Below are 17,133 nucleotides of genomic sequence, written 5' to 3'. Positions count from 1 at the left end.
TATAAGATACCGACGTGAAACTGAAATGATTAATATTAACAAAAATGTCACCAAGACAGGATGCGCGGAGGACCAGACGAAGAAGTAGCCGAGAGGAGGCGTTGGATCGAGGCGGAGCAGAAGAAAATCAACGATAGCGTGCAAGGTAAGTAAAAATCGAAAGTTTCGACGATCCTCTATCTTTATTCCCCCAAGTATACAGGGTGATTCTAAACAAACATCGCAAAATTTACAGGCGTGCACTCTGGATCTAAGAAAAAAGTTCTATGAAATATGAGTTTGAAACCTTTTATTTCCGAAATATATCGATTTTGTTTTAGCTCATCCTAACGCAATTAGTCGTTGCAGGAGATGTTCAAAATGGCGTCCAATGCGAAAGGCCATCCTCATAATATTCAGATCTCAAATGGACCTACAAATAGATATCCAGGAAGTTTAAATCAAACAGCTAGTTAATTGGTTCGTCGCGACCTGTCTACCTTTTATGAAATTTACGATCGAGATATTCTCTAGTCAAAATATTGAAACGTGTAACCACGTGTTCACTTTTCTTTCTGATAGAACATCTTCTACTAGGACGTTTTCTATCAAAATGTCCAACACCTCGCAGTGCAGAGATCCTCTGTCGGATCCAGTTATCCATCTTCAAGGTTTGAGGTTTGATTCTGATATCGTGATTAGGTTTAAACATGCGCGTTATGGTAATTGACAATAATTGTAAACAGCACATAACGGAGAAAGAAAGAATTCTTTACACATTTATTCAACCATCAGTGGCAAAATAATAGTGTACTAGTATCCAGTAATGGAAACAAAGGTCCTTCCTTATCGATTACAAGAAATATATTATCTGAATTTTAATCACTTTGAGCTGATGTCTGTCCGTTGACAAATGTTGTATAAGACTTTAATATTTCCATTTATAACTTCTAGGGGTTGAATTCTCGAATTTTAGAAACCTTAAACTTTTTTGCAATTTTTTGTTAGCTCTTTCCACCCATTTTTTGAGCTTATCTCGATTCACCACTGCTGGTATTAGGTTCTAATAAAGCTTGTACGCTTCGTAAGTATCAGGGATGCAATCTATTTCCACGTCCGGAAATACTTTTATTTGTTGAAATTCTTCAGGAACTTCGAAACGAAACCGTGAACCCAAGCTTTTGTAGCTATGTTTATCAGAACGCTTTTCTCAGATTGTAGGTGCAGAGTACACCTGCAAATCGTATAACGTTTGTTTAGAATCACTGTGTATATCGCGACGAGTCCTAGAGAAATGATAAATCAACCTAATCTATCATCCGTTCGATCTATCTCTGTTTACCCGTGGACCTGCGTCCGCCCTCGAAAGCCCTGATAAACAAAAGGAAGCTGTACAAACCGGTCGGGACGTCCGAAAAGGAGGCGGAGGGTAAGAAGAAGACGAAGGAGGACGAAGAAGTAGCCAAGCTTGTATGCACGAGCAAAGAACTGGTAAGAACTAGTTTTGTCAAGGTCTGGTACAGAATTCGTGCTTCGAATAATATCACCCATCGGCCCCATCGACTATTTGATCATTCACCACGTGAAACCCCTCGTGCCGGCTTGATGAACCTTCAAGCTCAACCTGGAGAGGAAGAAAAAGTCGGACGTCTCATCCTCCTGCAGTTCCTCCGCGTCCTCGTCATCGGACGAAGAGGTGGAGAACGATGGAACGGGGCAAAAAGGAGCTGAGAAAAGTGACGGAAGGAGGCCAATGGCGGAGGAAGAAAGGAAAGCCTACACCGAGATCGTTCCCGAGCTTTTGTTACCCCGGAGAACAGAGGTATTTTGGTGTTTCTCGCACTGGTGCTTTCAACCACAAACTAAGTTTCCATTTAAACCAGACCAAACTTGCTTTTCACTTGGAATTTCGACATAGCAAACCTAAAAAACGAAGCCCTAAAGCTTCGATAATTTCTTTCCTCTTATTAAACATTTATGCTTGTCACGTTATGCATTTCTATTGCAATGTTCTCATTGAACAATCTTCAAGATCTTGACATTATTTCCTCGTACGTACTATGCTTTGTGGAACATTTGAAAATTACATTAGTTAGAGGTACTATGTTTTAAATTTTATGGTTCCCAGACAATGACAAGTAGGATACACAAATACCTGCGATAGTCACATGATCATCGAGGTAACTTAAGTGCGACGTCTGTGAATAATTCAACATTAATAGAATTTTATAGCAGTGTTTCAGTACTTTGTACTTTCGCCATTAACAAATATTAATTCGAATACTCTATTTGGTAAAGTGTCATCAATAAATACTTTTTATTAGAGATACAAAAACAAATTGCACTTTTTAAGAACATGCTTCACAGTTTGTCACACTTTCAAATCACATTTTTCATTTGCCCACAGAAACATAGTTACACGCTAGACAAAAGCTTTGGTTACCCTAATCTTTGTAGACACCATGTTATACAGGGTGTTCGGCCACCCCTGGGAAAAATTTTAATAGGAGATTCTAGAGGTCAAAATAAGACGAAAATCAAGAATACTAATTTCTTGATGGAGGCTTTGTTACAAAGTTATTAACGTTTAAAGTTCCGCCCGTACTGAATTTTTTTCTCGAAAATGCGCAAGATTTCGGGGGTACGTCTATTCACCAAAAATGATTGTAATTAACCCCCACAGCTAACGATATTTTTTTCAGAACGATTTGAAATATTTTAATTTCGTTGAAAAATTTCACACCTTCTCGAATTTTTTTCTAGAAAGTAGGTAGGATTTCGGGGGTATGTCTATTCACCAAAAATGATTGTAATTGACCCCCACAGCTAACAATATTTTTTTCAGAACGATTTGAAATATTTTAATTTGGTCGAAAAATTTTACACATTTTTCGAATTTTTTTCTAGAAAGTGGGTAGGATTTCGGGGGTACGTCTATTCACCAAAAATGATTGCAATTAACCCCCACAGCTAACAATATTTTTTTCAGAACGATTTGAAATATTTTAATTTCGTTGAAAAATTTCACACCTTCTCGAATTTTTTTCTAGAAAGTGGGGAGGATTTCGGGGGTATGTCTATCCACCAAAAGTGATTGTAATTGACCCCTGCAACAGAAAATAATTTTTTCAAAACGATTAAAAATTTGTTTTTTCGTCGAAAAATTAGGTACCTAATTAGATTTTCGGTAAGGAATTTTTTTCTCGAAAGAGCGTAGGATTTCGAGGGTATGTGTAATGACAAAGAATGATTGTAATTGACCCCCACAACCGAAAATAATTTTTTCAGAACGATTTGAAATATTTTAATTTCGTCGAAAAATTTTACACCTTTTCGAATTTTTTTCTAGAAAGTGGGTAGGATTTCGGGGGTATGTCTATTCACCAAAAGTGATTGTAATTGACCCCCACAGCTAACAATATTTTTTTCAGAACGATTTGAAATATTTTAATTTTGTCGAAAAATTTCATATTTTCTCGAATTTTTTTCTAAAGAGTGGGTAGGATTTCGGGGGTACGTCTATTCACCAAAAATGATTGTAATTGACCCCTACAACCGAAAATAATTTTTGCAGAACGATTAAAAATTTGTTTTTTTTCGTTGAAAAATTTCACATCTTCTCGAATTTTTTTTTAAAAAGTGGGTAGGATTTCGTGGGTATGTCTATCCACCAAAAATGATTGTAATTGACCTCCGCAACCGACAATAATTTTTCCAGGACGATTTAAAATTGTTGAATTTAATTGTTAATAACTTTTTAACAAAGCCTCAATCAACAAATTCTTGATTTTCGTCTTATTTTGGCCTCTAGAATCCCGTATTAAAATTTTTCCCAGGGGTGGCCGAACACCCTGTATGTTACAATTACTAATATTGTGTATTAGTGAAAATGTTGAAACCCTTTTGTTTTGCGTATATCAAACCGCGTTTGGTCGATGCTGAGTCCCGTTTCTTTTTCTAAGATATTGGAGACACCAGCAAAGTTGATAGAAGAAATAACGGAGACGAAGGAATACGCGGTGGGAGACGTTGATCCGGAGAGACAAGGAAAGAAAATTTTGGACGAGCGAAGAAGCATCAACGATCCACCAGGTGGTTATGCTCTGGGAAGAGAACTGGCCCATTACGAGAAACTTGTCCTGGGGACGACCAACGAGACCGAAATTGCGCCTGGATCTTGCATGACTGACCAGAACAAGGACGACGATAGTAAATTACATACCATTTCCGAATACGATTATTACAAGAAAAACTTCGTTACGGCTCACGGAATATTTCGGGCGTTACAGAAACGCTTCGTGCTGTTCTTATTTGGTAATCGAGCAGTCGGCTCAGCTAATAGTACTTTTTTATTTCAGCGAACGGTCGAACGAAGCTTTTTAAAAGTTCGTCCGTTTCCCGCGACGATTTGGACTGTAATGGCAGCGTGAAAAAAAAGGAAATGAAAATGATGGAGAATCAAGGCTCGTGCAACGATTATCAAAGAAAGAACGATAGACATCCTTTGAGCAGTCAGTTGAGCGGAATACGAAAGGACATGAAAGAGTTCTGTGCCGACATGGACAAGTTCGTCGAGGAGCATAAAATCTGCTTTAAAAATGGCGACGTTGAAGGATTCTGGGGCGAGAAAGGGTACGGTAATTCTCAATCTGCGCCCGATACGAACGACAAACAGGAAGAGAAACAATCTTCGATGTCGATAAAGGGAGAGGATGATTTTAAATGGTGGAACACGAAGGAAAGAAAGTCGAAGGTTGTGGAAATTATGAAACGAAGAGAAGAAGAAGCGAAGAAGGAAACGGAGGTTACAGTGATTACCGAAGAATTGCATAACGTCAGAAAAACTGACATCGTTGAAGATGTTCTAGAAAAAGTTTCGGTCGAACGAGCTTCGCAGGATGAAGGAGCCGAAGAAAAGAAGAGGGAAGTTTCATCCTCGCAAGGAGTTTACGACATGCTAAATTTAAAGGTGTGTTCCAAGCTTATTATGCAGGATATAAAAACTTACGCCGAAAATGAAGATAATTCCACGTTGTGTAAATCGCCAACGGAAGAAGAAAAAGGAGAAGCAACTACGGCCGTGTTTCATTCTCTGTTTCACGAGCTGGATCATAAAAATTTAAAAAACACTAAATTCGAGAGGATGCTGAAATCGCACAGCTCTCACGAATTATTTGCTATAGAAGAAACCGAGGAGACTGCCGAAGAAATTGCACGAGATCCCAGTAGTGTAAGAAGATGCGTTTCTACCGGCACGATTCTCTCAAACACAAATAGTTTAAAGACAGAAAACGAACGATGCGCGGTTAAAAAAGAACCTGTTCAAACTGATATATCGAAAGTGAATTCTGACGAGGCCACATTTGTGAATTCAACCGACGACGACGATTCGGATAACGAATCCGTGAAAACTGTGATCGATCTTCACGAGAGATCTGTTAAGAAATTAGGTGTTGTTGGAAATGCACTAGAAAAGAAGGAGTCTTCGATGAATGTTCAGGTTGAAAAAAATGAGGAAAAAGGTCAGAGTTCTGATATTCAGGCTTTAAATGCGCTGATAAGTTCGTTCCACGCGGATAAGTCGAATCACGTTTCAAAATCTTGTAAAAGAGCACACGATTGTGAGTATTTAGACGTGGCTAGCAAAAAGTCGCATTTAATCGAAGAAGTGGATTCTGAAACAAATCCGAGCGATCGAGATAATGGCAGAGACACGGCTAATAAATGTAAAAAGCATTTAAAGAGAGAGGCGAGAAAGTTTATAAAAAAGGAATTGTCGTTGATCGACAAATGCATAGAGAACTTGATAACGAACAAAGCTCAGGGAAATTGGAAATCCACCGACTGCGATCAGACAGATTTTTTAACGAGTACAGCAGTCGGTTTAACTTCAACGAAATGTTCTTCTCTCGATATTTCAGAAAATTCTAAAAAATCTATTTCATCCAACGAACGATCCCAAGGAGAAGAATCCGTACGGAGCGACAAGGGTAAGTACAAAATAAAATAATAATATGGTAGCACGTTTGTTAATTTGCAAATTTTTATTTATTTATTAATCTTTACCTGTAAGTACGAGGGTTCGTTGATAACTAAGGCCTTCGAAGAGGGATTAATGAAAATGATCTCAAAATAAAGTTTCGTTGCATCGGAGACCTTACTTATTAATCAACCCCCGTACTAATATGTTAATATAAAATAAAATTCGCTTTTAAAGTTCAAAAATTTTAGAATACTTCGACGAAAGTTTTATTTCAGACATACAATCGATCGCGCAGCTTCTGAAAGAGTCCGAAATTGCCGAAAAACAAGATTCGTTGATAACGAACGGTCTAGATTTCTATCAAGAATTTTGTCAGCACTTGGAGAAATTAAAGAGCGGCAGGAAGTTACTGATCGAACCAGATTTCACGAAGGGTAGCAAAATAGATCTCGAGGAAAAAAAACGCGACGTTCTATCGCCAAGGGAGACCAAACAGTCGAAGAAGAAACAAACAAAGCCATTGATCGAGGAGATTTCACAGAATCCAACAAACGTAGACGACATCGAAGGGCCTGAAGAACCACTTGTCCATCCTGAAGATTCTACGATGGACGCGGTGTTAAAAGATAGAATATTAAAGAGTATAAGTGCTCCAAAAAGCGAGGAACAAATGGAGAAGGCCAGAAAATCGGCTGAAAAGTTGATGAAAATTTCCAGGGACGCCATGGCCGTAAGAAAATCGTTCCTTCAGCAATCATCCACCACCTGCAATCAGGAACTTGTTAGTACTTGAAATTTTTACCATTAATCTTTATTTCTTTTATTTTGGTTTTAACACTTTTATGGCCGCGGTCACATGTACATGATTTAACTTTTTCGATCACTAAATCAACATCAACTCGACTAATTCAGTTTGACTTAGATTTCAGTCTTGCATTCATTATGATATCTACATTTACGGTTCCTTATAATCATATTAGTAGCATTCTCGTGTGCTTTATTTTTGTGTACAAAATTTTAATTCTTTAATTTTTTCAATTTTTAAAATATTTTTGGGATAACGAGAAAAAATAATATTTCCAAACGAATAATATTTGTTTAATTTTATTTAATTGTTATAGTATGTAGTGAAAATATTTGAGTATTCATAAAACGGTAAATTAACATTTTTTGGAACAGCAAACAGTTTGGAAGTTTTTATTATAACGTGCGACCGTCAAGGCGTTAACGTTTGCATCGATATTGTAGAGATATTTGTAATTTGTTGATTATGCTTACCAGATTGCCAATTTTATCGATGGTCTTAATATTCGCTATTGGTTTTAGCAATTCGACGATAGTAGAAAATTCTTCATGAATCTGATGCGGGAGGATCCTGCACAGGACATCAACAGCGCCAACGAAAAGAATGAATTGAACGCGGGAACTGAAAAAGTTGTAGAAATTTCGGATAAGGACCCAGAGACAGATGGAATACCGGAAGAATTACCGATCGACGATATCGGTAAGCAGGAAAACGAAATTTCAGACACGAAAGTCGGGAAAACGAGGAAAAGTTTGGAGATGCAGGTCGTTCAAGAAAAATGAAAGGAATTTGAAAGTATGATACGGTTCTTAAGAAATGTTCAAACTTAGAAACCAACTTGTGCACGTTAAAATTGATGAAAAATAAAAAACCATAAAAAAACGATCAATTTTGTATATTGTAAGAAATGATTTCTTGCAGATAATTATCGTAGGTTTTATAAGTCAAGCTGTACCCGAAACTCTGTGCTTCTTTTTTTGCGTTTTGAAATAAAACTGTTATCTTCTAATTTCCTGTGCGTTGAAACTACAAAAAAAAGAAAAAAAATAGATTTTAAAAAACTTTCTATCATCGAATAAAAATTGTAGACCCTTTAAAATATGTTTATTCTTCGTAAAGGTGAAATTTAATCGACGAAATCGAAAGAAAAAAACAAAAACGTCCGTAGAAGAATTAACCCAAACGACGGATGGCAAAGTAGATGGAGCTTCTACTACGTACACTTTATTTTTTTTCTTTTTGTCCACACTCACATCAATTATATAATAATAATAACGATGATGGCGATGATCTGGTGAACTGTAATTAATAGTAAGAATAATTAATCCGTAATTATGTGTAATGACGATCGGTTGCTTGCAAACGAAACAATAGTCTCCGACGTTCTTACGTTTTTCGTCGTTTCTCGAGGACAACGGATGGGAATTCTGCTCGAATCGTCCGCGTCCTCGCAAAAGCTTGGCAAAAAGCTCATGATAACTTTATACGTTTATATAGGATGATATCGGAACGAAATTTTTTTCCGTCGCATCATTTTCCTCCGTTTTTTATTTCCTCCTATCGGCGGTCGTTCTTTTTGTTTCTATTCGACCATTTCCCTTTCCGTTCGTTTAACTCGTTTAACTTCGTAATATACGTTATACGATTTTTTTTTTCATTTCGCGTGCTCTTAAGAACTACGTTACTGCTTTCTGGCTCACCGCAGGAAGTAAAGAAACGTACAGATACATTATGCTCCACTGTCTCTATAATTATTACAATAATAGATTTATAAATGTCCAATCTCCCTCTCTTTCTCTCACTCAATCGCTCTGTCTTTCACGCCAACTGACATTAATCGAACGTGCACACTCAGTCGCAGAATTCTTCGTACAGCGTTTTTTGCTTTCATACACGCCACGTATTCGGTTGCTCCCTAATTGTAACTTATTTTCTGAACTATACCGAGCGTCGAGAAGTATCCCGATCGACGATCAGAAACGAGACGCGCGGAAAGTTTGCCCGACCGGTTCGATTTCGAGATCGGTTACCGACATTTCGACTCGGCTTGATCGTCGATCGAAACTTGACGGGCTGCATCGTGTATACGTCTCTTTGGGCTTATTTTCGCTTATTATCGTATTGTAATAGTGGTGGTTGCCTTTACTTTAGTCGCAATTAATTCATTATGTGATGCATGACAGCCCTTACACGTTACGTTACAGAGAGAGTACCTTAACGCCTATGCTTTCAGTATTAAAGAGTTTCCTCGAATCGCTGTAAAAGTTTCGGGAAGCTCGCCGCTCTGAATTCTGTACCTTCTCCCTCCCGGGGGGGGGAAAGTTATCAATTTCTTTTCGCGATCCAGAAGTGTGACGGCGACTTCGCGGTGGGGATAAAGGACGATTAAAAATCGAACAGCGCGAATGGAACTGTGTGAGTGTGCGATGGACCTGCGTACGTCAAAAACGCGAGCAATCCGTCCAATTTGCAATCATGTCGGGAGGAAACGAACGGAAAAACCTCGTCGGGAACATCTTGCGAAAATTTCGAACACCCATCGTTCGAGCGCTTGTCAGTCTTCTTTATTCTAGTCCGTGAAAAATAACGTCGTTCTCGTTGATTCTTCGCGTACTCTTGATCCCTATTTTTAGACGAGCCTTTGCGCGTCGGTCCGCCTTTATTGTGCAAAGATAATGCAAGCAGCTCGTGCACTTTTCTTCCAGTCGAGTGCAACGAGCTTCTCACGGTCCCCGTGAAAATTGCTCGTCTTTGTACTACGATCGTTACGTTTTTTTTTTTTTCATTTATTTTTTTTTAAGGAGGATTGTCATCGTGCGTTGGTGTTCTCGCGTCGCTGCGTGCGCAAGGTTCAACGAAATATTCCGGAAACGATGCATCGAGATGCGTAATACAATATAAATGCTTTCCAAAGATATGTTACGACGTACCGTTCGATCGTATTTTGAAAACGTTTTCGTGCCGCGGATTAAAATTTTTTTCCAATTTCAAATAAAACTTGCAACCAACGGCGAAACATTCCCTCGACAAAGTTCAACGACACGTAAAACAATATCGAAACGTTTGGAATTGTTTTACACCGTTACCGAACGAACAACGATTCTATCCGACAATTGCAATGAAAAATTATATCCAAAGTTCCGATGCCAAATCGCAATGTGGCATTAGAAAAAGAAATTTAAATGCAGAAAACAACACGGATTCGTCGTGATCCTTGTGTGACGATGATTTCTCGGTATCATCGACATGATTGCAAATTCGAACGAGTATGGCGGAAAAAATAAAATTCACGCTGTGCTATGTATACGACTCGCAACGCGTTGAAAAGTGTCTCCTCAAACAATGACGATCTACGGATAAAAATCTAATTCTCGAAAAGACAATTTTCTTGTCCCATGCCTACGATCATTGTAAAACATTTCGAGAGAAAAGAAAATTTCAACAATTTCGATGAAACGCGTCGTTCTCATTGTGCGAAGCAACCAATTCGCAAAGTCCGCATCGAATAAAAAAATCACCGTACATTCGCGCACGAGTTCCCTTGAAATTGCTTAAAAGAATATTCAATTTCATTGAACATCGTGTAGAAATCTTCGTATTTCTTGTCTCTTTGGCATTCTCCTCTCGTGAGTTTTTCTTTGCTCTGTAAATCGGCCCTAAATTTTCCAAAATTAAAGCCAAAGCGCCGTTCTTCCGCGAGGCTCTCGAACGAAATCATTATACAAAGTGTACTCGCCGTAGAGTGTCTACAAAAGATGTACGAGAACGATTATTATGAAAAAACGTTATCTTGTAAACAGTGTTAAAATCTTAAGATAAACAATGTAAGACTATTCGCAACAGTATTGATAGAAATGGATCTGACTAATAGGATGCGCGATACTTGTGTTAATTGGCCCGTCGATGTCTTCTTCGGTCGTCTTCGAATTTAATATTTCACGAACGAGATCGTTCAAGGATCGATCGAATTCGTTATTAAATTTGACAACGATCGCCTTATCTCTGTTCGCTGTATCGAGGGGGAAAAATTGAATCTTCGCTCGACGAGCACGCAAATTATTCTAAGCGAAAGTTCCAACATTTCTCTTCCCTCTGATTATCAAAAAAATTATCGCTCTGACGCGCTAAATTAGATAATCGGCCATCGTTTATAATCGAAGCGGCGTTCCTCGTTTGTGCACGTTCCCTGGAAATTTCACGACTAATTCTAATTTCTCGAGCGTCTGTGCGTAGTTCGACAACTTGAAAAACATTCCTGTGGAAGTATAATCATCCCATACTGTTCAAAAAAAGAAGAATAACGACGAAATTGTTTCGTCAATTAACATTTAAAAAAAATTGGAACATAATGGTCGTAAGAATGTACGGATACGTTTGGAACAGCGTTCTCCCAGCATGAAACTATTTTCCAAGTTGTCAAATTCTATCATCGAATCGATAGAATGCGGGATGTGTCACCGTATACGTTTCTCGTGACAATCAGACACCTCGATACGTTCGCGTGTACACGCAGCAGGGAAAAAAGGGAACATAAAGAATAATAGTCTCCGGTGATTCTGATCTCGGTCTCGCATAGAAATCATCCAGCATCGCGGTGGATCGCTCTGATCGAATGTATTGGTCGATTCGTGTTTCGTATTTCATGGATTTCTACGCACGATTTCCCTGAAAAAAGCACGTGGCGATATACAGATACAGCTAGGGCGATACCTAAGTGTACGGAGAAACATTCATCGGGCGACGATATCCTTAACGGCGGTTTCGGAACAAACGCGCTGCGCCGCGCATTTTTTCTCTAACTTGTTTAGCTACTTAATGGCGCGAATGGCCTCCGGAATGTGCTGACCTCCAAAGGATCGTTTCGAGACCATATTCCACTCTTCCTTTCCAACTTTTCATTCGGCTTTCGTCGTGGCGACGAAGGACTACCTCGGAACTCGGGCCACGCTGCGTTGTCCGCGTGTTATTCTTCGAGTTCGGAGCGCTCCACGTAGCACCTGTCGTACTTTTGTTGCTCCCAAGGGTATGTCTTCTTCCTTCCCTCGTTTCGTTTTATTCCAATCCGTGGAAAAGATTTCCTCCCACGGCGTGTCGCATGAGTGACGATGACGATGACAGGAACACCCACGAGACTTAAAACGTATCGCGACAAGGACCAAGGACCATTGTCGTCGAATTCATGAGAAATTTAACGCTTTCCTGGAGAACACGGACTATAGTTTCTACGTTCACAAGGACAGTAAAAACACGGGAATTGCCGTCTTCGCACCCTGTGAAAGCAACGACCGCGAAAGATGATACTCGAATGAGCTAGTCTAACCGTCGATAATAATTTATCATTATTATTGTTGTTATTATCATTATATGTATGTATATGTATATATACATATATACTTTTATATATAAAAAAGTGATGAAATTCTTGTAACTATCTATCATTTAACAGTGATTTCGTATGTCTCTCGGTTGTCTTTTGTTGGTTTTCGGGCGTACATATCGATCCTCTTCTTGCAGTTACGTTTCAACTTTCATCGTCCTCCGTGTTACTTGGACGCGTCTTGGCGTTCAGCTTAACAGCATATAACGCGTTATTTATACGTCTCTTTGTGTATATGACACACGTTTACTACATGTATATTATGTGTATCGTACTTTGTATTCGCTCGTAACTCAAAAGAGGCAGTTTTCCTGATGGCTTCTTGTCGTCCATCGTAAGTGACTCTTGTCGGCATCTTTCCTTCTTTCCCTTCGTTTCTAGTCTCACGCCGCGCGTCCAACGATTTTCACGTTGAAATAGAACCCAAGAGAACTCCCTCGATCTCTCTCCGACCGATCGGAACGGAAATCAACGCGGACGGAAGCCGAAAAAATTAGGCGGAGTCGAGTGTATCGTTCAGAAGATGTCGGGGTGATAACGAAAGCTGAGCAGCGGTAAAAAAATAACTAAAACGCCACGTTTCATTTTTCCAAGTACTTTTATTCACCTTTATGCTCTTACGATTTATAAAAAAAAAAAAAAAAAAAAAAAAAAATTAAAAAAAATTAAAAAAAAAAATTAAAAAAAAAATTAAAAGACTGATTCTTTCGTTTACTTAACGCCGCTAATGCGTCACAATAGATTCGATAATAAACGTGTGTTCCCATGCACTCGACAAATTAAATGGTTAAAAACAGTTCTCGCATTCTTGTTCGTGGACGAGGAGACTATTTCGATAAAAATCAAATGAAAGGAAAAACTTAAAAGAACGACAATGTGTTCTGCTCACAAACTTCTGTCTCTCCTTCCTATTTTCCATTTTTTGCATTCCCTTGCGCGTGCCGTTACTATGACTAGAGACTTAAGAAATCGTTAATTTTGCATGCTATTCGTCGACAGTATATGCATGTATATATATACACACACATATACATATGTATACTTGTATTCGTAAAAAGAATAAGAAACCATATTGCTTCTGTGGCTCGAGGCTTCGAAATACAAAAACGGGAAGCCTCTTCCGAGAGGCCACGGAGTCGCGAAATACAAAAAGCACAAATCTATTTCCATATTTCCCCCAAAGTATGCTTCTTCCTTCGTCTTGAACTCTCTTAATGTTCCGTAGATTGATTAGCGGTCACTATGTCTTTTCATTGTTCTTGTTTTGAAACGGTGGGCCGAATTTATCATCGTAACGTCCGAAGGAAGAAGGCTCTCTTTTTTTGGTTGATGCAGAGAAAAGATCGTTTTCTTTTGCCTAATTGGTCGCTAGAAGATACAGAGGCGTGTGACACAAGCGAGATTAGTCGAAAAAAGTTATATTAAAAAACCGATTATAAACGTTACTGTTCAAGAGAGAGAAGTTTCTCTTCATCTCGTAACATGTAGTAGAGTTAACGTCTTTAGATTCTCGTCAGAGATTTCTTGGTTCTGCTCTTAACGGTTCTTAGTCAGATTACGTACTTGTTCTGTTAGGAAAACAATTGTTGCTATTCGCGTTCCGAAAGCCACGCTTCTCTTTGCTCGCGATTCAGCTCTTTTTTCCAACAATCAACAGCCAGAATATTTTACACGTTTTACTTAAAGTTATCTAAGAGCGTAATAAACGCTCGTCCAAATAAAAACCTTGTATTGTTCACTTCGCGAATATCAAAGACCGATACGATACGATAAAATATACAAAAAGAGCAACACTGTTAGAAAACCGAAGAACAGTTTATTAATAATAATAATAATAATAATTAAAAAAAAAGAAAAAAAAAAGATGGCGAGATAGCGTGGTCGCCGGAAAGCGATTGGGCCATAAGTCTACGGTACTGAACAAGTGGATCCATCGCTATCTCCTTAGATACTTATATATTAAATATTAATAATTATAAATTACAATCATCATTAATATTAATATTAAACATTATCATTAATATTATTACTTTAAATGCATACACAGTTTAAACACCTATTTTTTTGTTTCGACAGAAAGGGGACAGAGAAGGTGAAAAGGGGGATGACGAGGGAGTAAAGATAGATGAACGAGGAAAGTCGACGGTACAAGTAAAAACACAATCGTACGAAAGAATCGGCGAAAAAATAAAACTTCTAAGGAGAGGAGCTAAAGACAGAAAAGAAGAGAAGAATACGACGAGGGTGAGAGAGAGAGAGTTTAGTCTCGCGGTCCATAGCTTCGATTCGTTATTCTTTGGGTCCTATTTCAAAGGAACTTCTGGGACGACATTTTCGTCGAGAACACGTGCCTTCCTCGCAGGTTCGAGGACTCTTCGGTGTTGGACCGATACTGGAGAAAGATCTGGGACTCTGCTTTGGCGAGAGTATAAGAGGAACTCTTCTCGGTCTCGCTGTTTCTATATAGAGGAATAGGGAATAGAGGCTACAAACTAAACGATTACACGTTACATTAAATATTCCCTTCTCTTCGTACTTTATGCTGGTCCCTCGCGTGTGTACGTAGACTCACGACGAGGCGAAGTACATAGAATTTAGGATATCTCCGTTTCAACTGGCCTTATCGCGACATTTTCTTTTCAACGATGTGTCCTTTCATGCATGACGATCCAAATTACGACGAAAGGTGTGTAACAATCGACCGGAGGAACAACTTAGGAGTATCATCATTATTTGTTTTTGTCTCTCTCGTTTGGATTCTCATTTTGATTGGCAATGGGCCACGCCTTCGAGATCTTTCGCTCATTCTTGCACATCCGAACTCGTTCACTCTCGAACAATATTTCTTAACTCGAACATTCACTCAACTTTTCAAAACAAAAGAAGAAAACAAGAACGTATAGGGTGGTCTATATAGCAGAGGTCTATACAAAATAAATAATGATACATCTATAAAAATTAATCAAAGGTATTAATGCAAACTCGGCGGATACAGATACAAGAAACGATGCAATCTTCGCCAATCCTTTATCCTCCGTTTCTGTTCTTTAATTTACGTCTGACTTAGCCCCTCAAAAGAGGATGAGATTTACGAAAGAGATCGAAATTTAAAGAATAAGACAAAAGAAATAGCAAAAAGAAAAATTTAACGTGATCAAGAAATAGTGACTTATACGTCGGGGCTCGTGGATGACCAACTCTGTATACTTAATGGCAGATGCCTTTTGTTTACGATACTTCGCGTTTCTGTGCAAATGTATGTATGTAGTTTCCTATGTACGTATTAATACACGTGCGTACGGTGTGCGTGTAGGTTGAATGCAATATGCGAGATTATCGTAACCTTGGCTGCTCGTCGTCGACATACGTATATGTATATATAGTTTTCATGATCGCGTTTGCTTTTGTGCAGTGCACGAGCGACTGTTTTCGTTCCTTCATCGTGTGACTTGGTACGACTTGCTTCGTGCGTGTCGAAAAGAACATAAAATCTACCGCCGGAGCAGCCATGTCGGCGCTTCATCGGCAGTGAACGCTCGGAACCTTTTGTTCGAATAAAACGCTTCCAACGACACCCGACCCGCGGCGGTGCCATCATCGATTTCTTGTCTCGACCCTCGAGGCAGGAAAAGGTCTTCGAGGAGAAGCTATCAAGGTGTGAAACAGCACGTGCTCTTCGGAGGTTCGCCGAGTGATTCTTGAGAAAGGGGAGGAGAAAAAGGAAGCGTGTACACGACACCAGAGAGATTTGGCTGTCAGCCTTGGTGCTCCTCTCCGTTCTGTCGATCTTCCTTTCGCCATGCTTCTTTCTCAATCATCGTTATATACGTTCGAGTGTCAAATGTACGATATTCATACTAGAAGCGTTGATATTCGCGAGTGATTTTATCGCCGACTTTGCCACGTCGCCAGCTCAAATCGACGACGCGCCTCCGGTAGTCTTTTTTACCACCACAACCCAAAACGTTTTTAAATTCGGTGCTGCTGCTGCTGCTGCTGCTGCCGACGCTATCGCCTTTCTTACTGCTTTTCTTCTTGCTGTTGCTGCTGTCTATCGGATGTTGAAACTTTCTGATCAACGTCAACTCTGGTGAACCTGGCGAGTAGTTCGACTCCATCGAGGATACGGGCACGCCGACTTCGGTGGTCAAGTGGTGGTACTTAATGCTTATACTGTATGCTGATTGGCTGCAGTTGGTTCTTTGGAGGAACGTATTGGGATGAACCCCAAGTTAGTTCCAAATACGCAGGAACGAGTCCCAGGAGCCCGTCGCTATCGCCATACCATCCTCCGTAACGCCCAGGCAAGACACGCGATTATCGTGGCCAGCAAGGATTCCTACAAAATAAAAACGAAACACTTCGCAAAGATCTATATCTCGACACATCGAATCGGTGCAGGTTGTGCCTGGAATGCAAAGTGCCGTATACATATAAATAAGGTAATACGAAGATAATCAAATTTCTGTAAACATTAGAGAAAAAGGAAAGAAGAGCATCATTCTGCAAGAGTGCAATTTCAGAGACACGGTAAGAAGTTAACGAAAAATCCAATAACAGAAAAATGAACAGAGAGAGAAGGGCTTGAAAGAAAATTTCTCTTCTCTCCTGAAATGTATTTTATCAATCGAAGCAAAAACGCACCAGCTCGTTCGGCTTTCATAGAATCCCAAACGTTGCAATTGAAGTCGTCATATCCGGCCAATAATAATCTACCGCTCTTGCTGAACGCTACACTCGTGATACCGCAGATAATATTGTCGTGGCTGTACATCGCCAGTTCTTGATCCGCCCTAATGTCGAAGAGTCTGCAAGTAGCGTCATCCGAACCCGTCGCGAAAGCGTATCCATTCGGGAAGAACTACACATGATAAAATGTTTCACATTGAACATTGTGTCGAATTTAAAAAATTTATCTTCCAGCACGAAGGGTGTATTCTCTTGTCGCCTGGGTCAAAGGTAACAACCAAAATATTGAACGTGACGAGA

At 39.3% G+C, this 17,133-nt stretch overlaps 2 protein-coding genes across 3 annotated transcripts in view; one reads left to right on the top strand and one right to left on the bottom strand.

Moving 5' to 3' along the window:
• The first annotated feature begins 60 nt into the window (after positions 1–60).
• On the top strand, positions 61–6,898 carry LOC143344615 (uncharacterized). The gene is made up of 6 exons (XM_076770825.1): positions 61–145; positions 1,349–1,470; positions 1,598–1,801; positions 3,942–4,293; positions 4,338–5,969; positions 6,238–6,898. The coding sequence occupies exons 1-6, from the start codon at positions 61–63 to the stop codon at positions 6,753–6,755; spliced, it is 2,913 nt and encodes a 970-aa protein (XP_076626940.1). The 3' UTR covers positions 6,756–6,898.
• A 5,907-nt stretch (positions 6,899–12,805) lies between these two features.
• The window catches only part of Gbeta13f (guanine nucleotide-binding protein subunit beta-1), a 35,203-nt gene continuing 30,875 nt past the window's right edge, over positions 12,806–17,133 (bottom strand). For both annotated transcript variants that reach the window (XM_076772081.1, XM_076772082.1), the window contains exons 6-7: positions 16,789–17,005; positions 12,806–16,483 (exon numbers count right to left, since the gene is read on the bottom strand). In XM_076772081.1, coding sequence (XP_076628196.1) covers positions 16,377–16,483; positions 16,789–17,005 — 324 coding nt within the window. In that variant the 3' untranslated portion in view covers positions 12,806–16,376. The remainder of the gene's footprint in view (positions 16,484–16,788; positions 17,006–17,133) is intronic.

This window comes from Colletes latitarsis, chromosome 8, assembly GCF_051014445.1.
Source record: "Colletes latitarsis isolate SP2378_abdomen chromosome 8, iyColLati1, whole genome shotgun sequence".
In the NCBI taxonomy this organism is placed as follows: Eukaryota; Metazoa; Arthropoda; class Insecta; order Hymenoptera; family Colletidae; genus Colletes; species Colletes latitarsis.
This window is presented reverse-complemented; position numbering and strand designations above follow the sequence as displayed.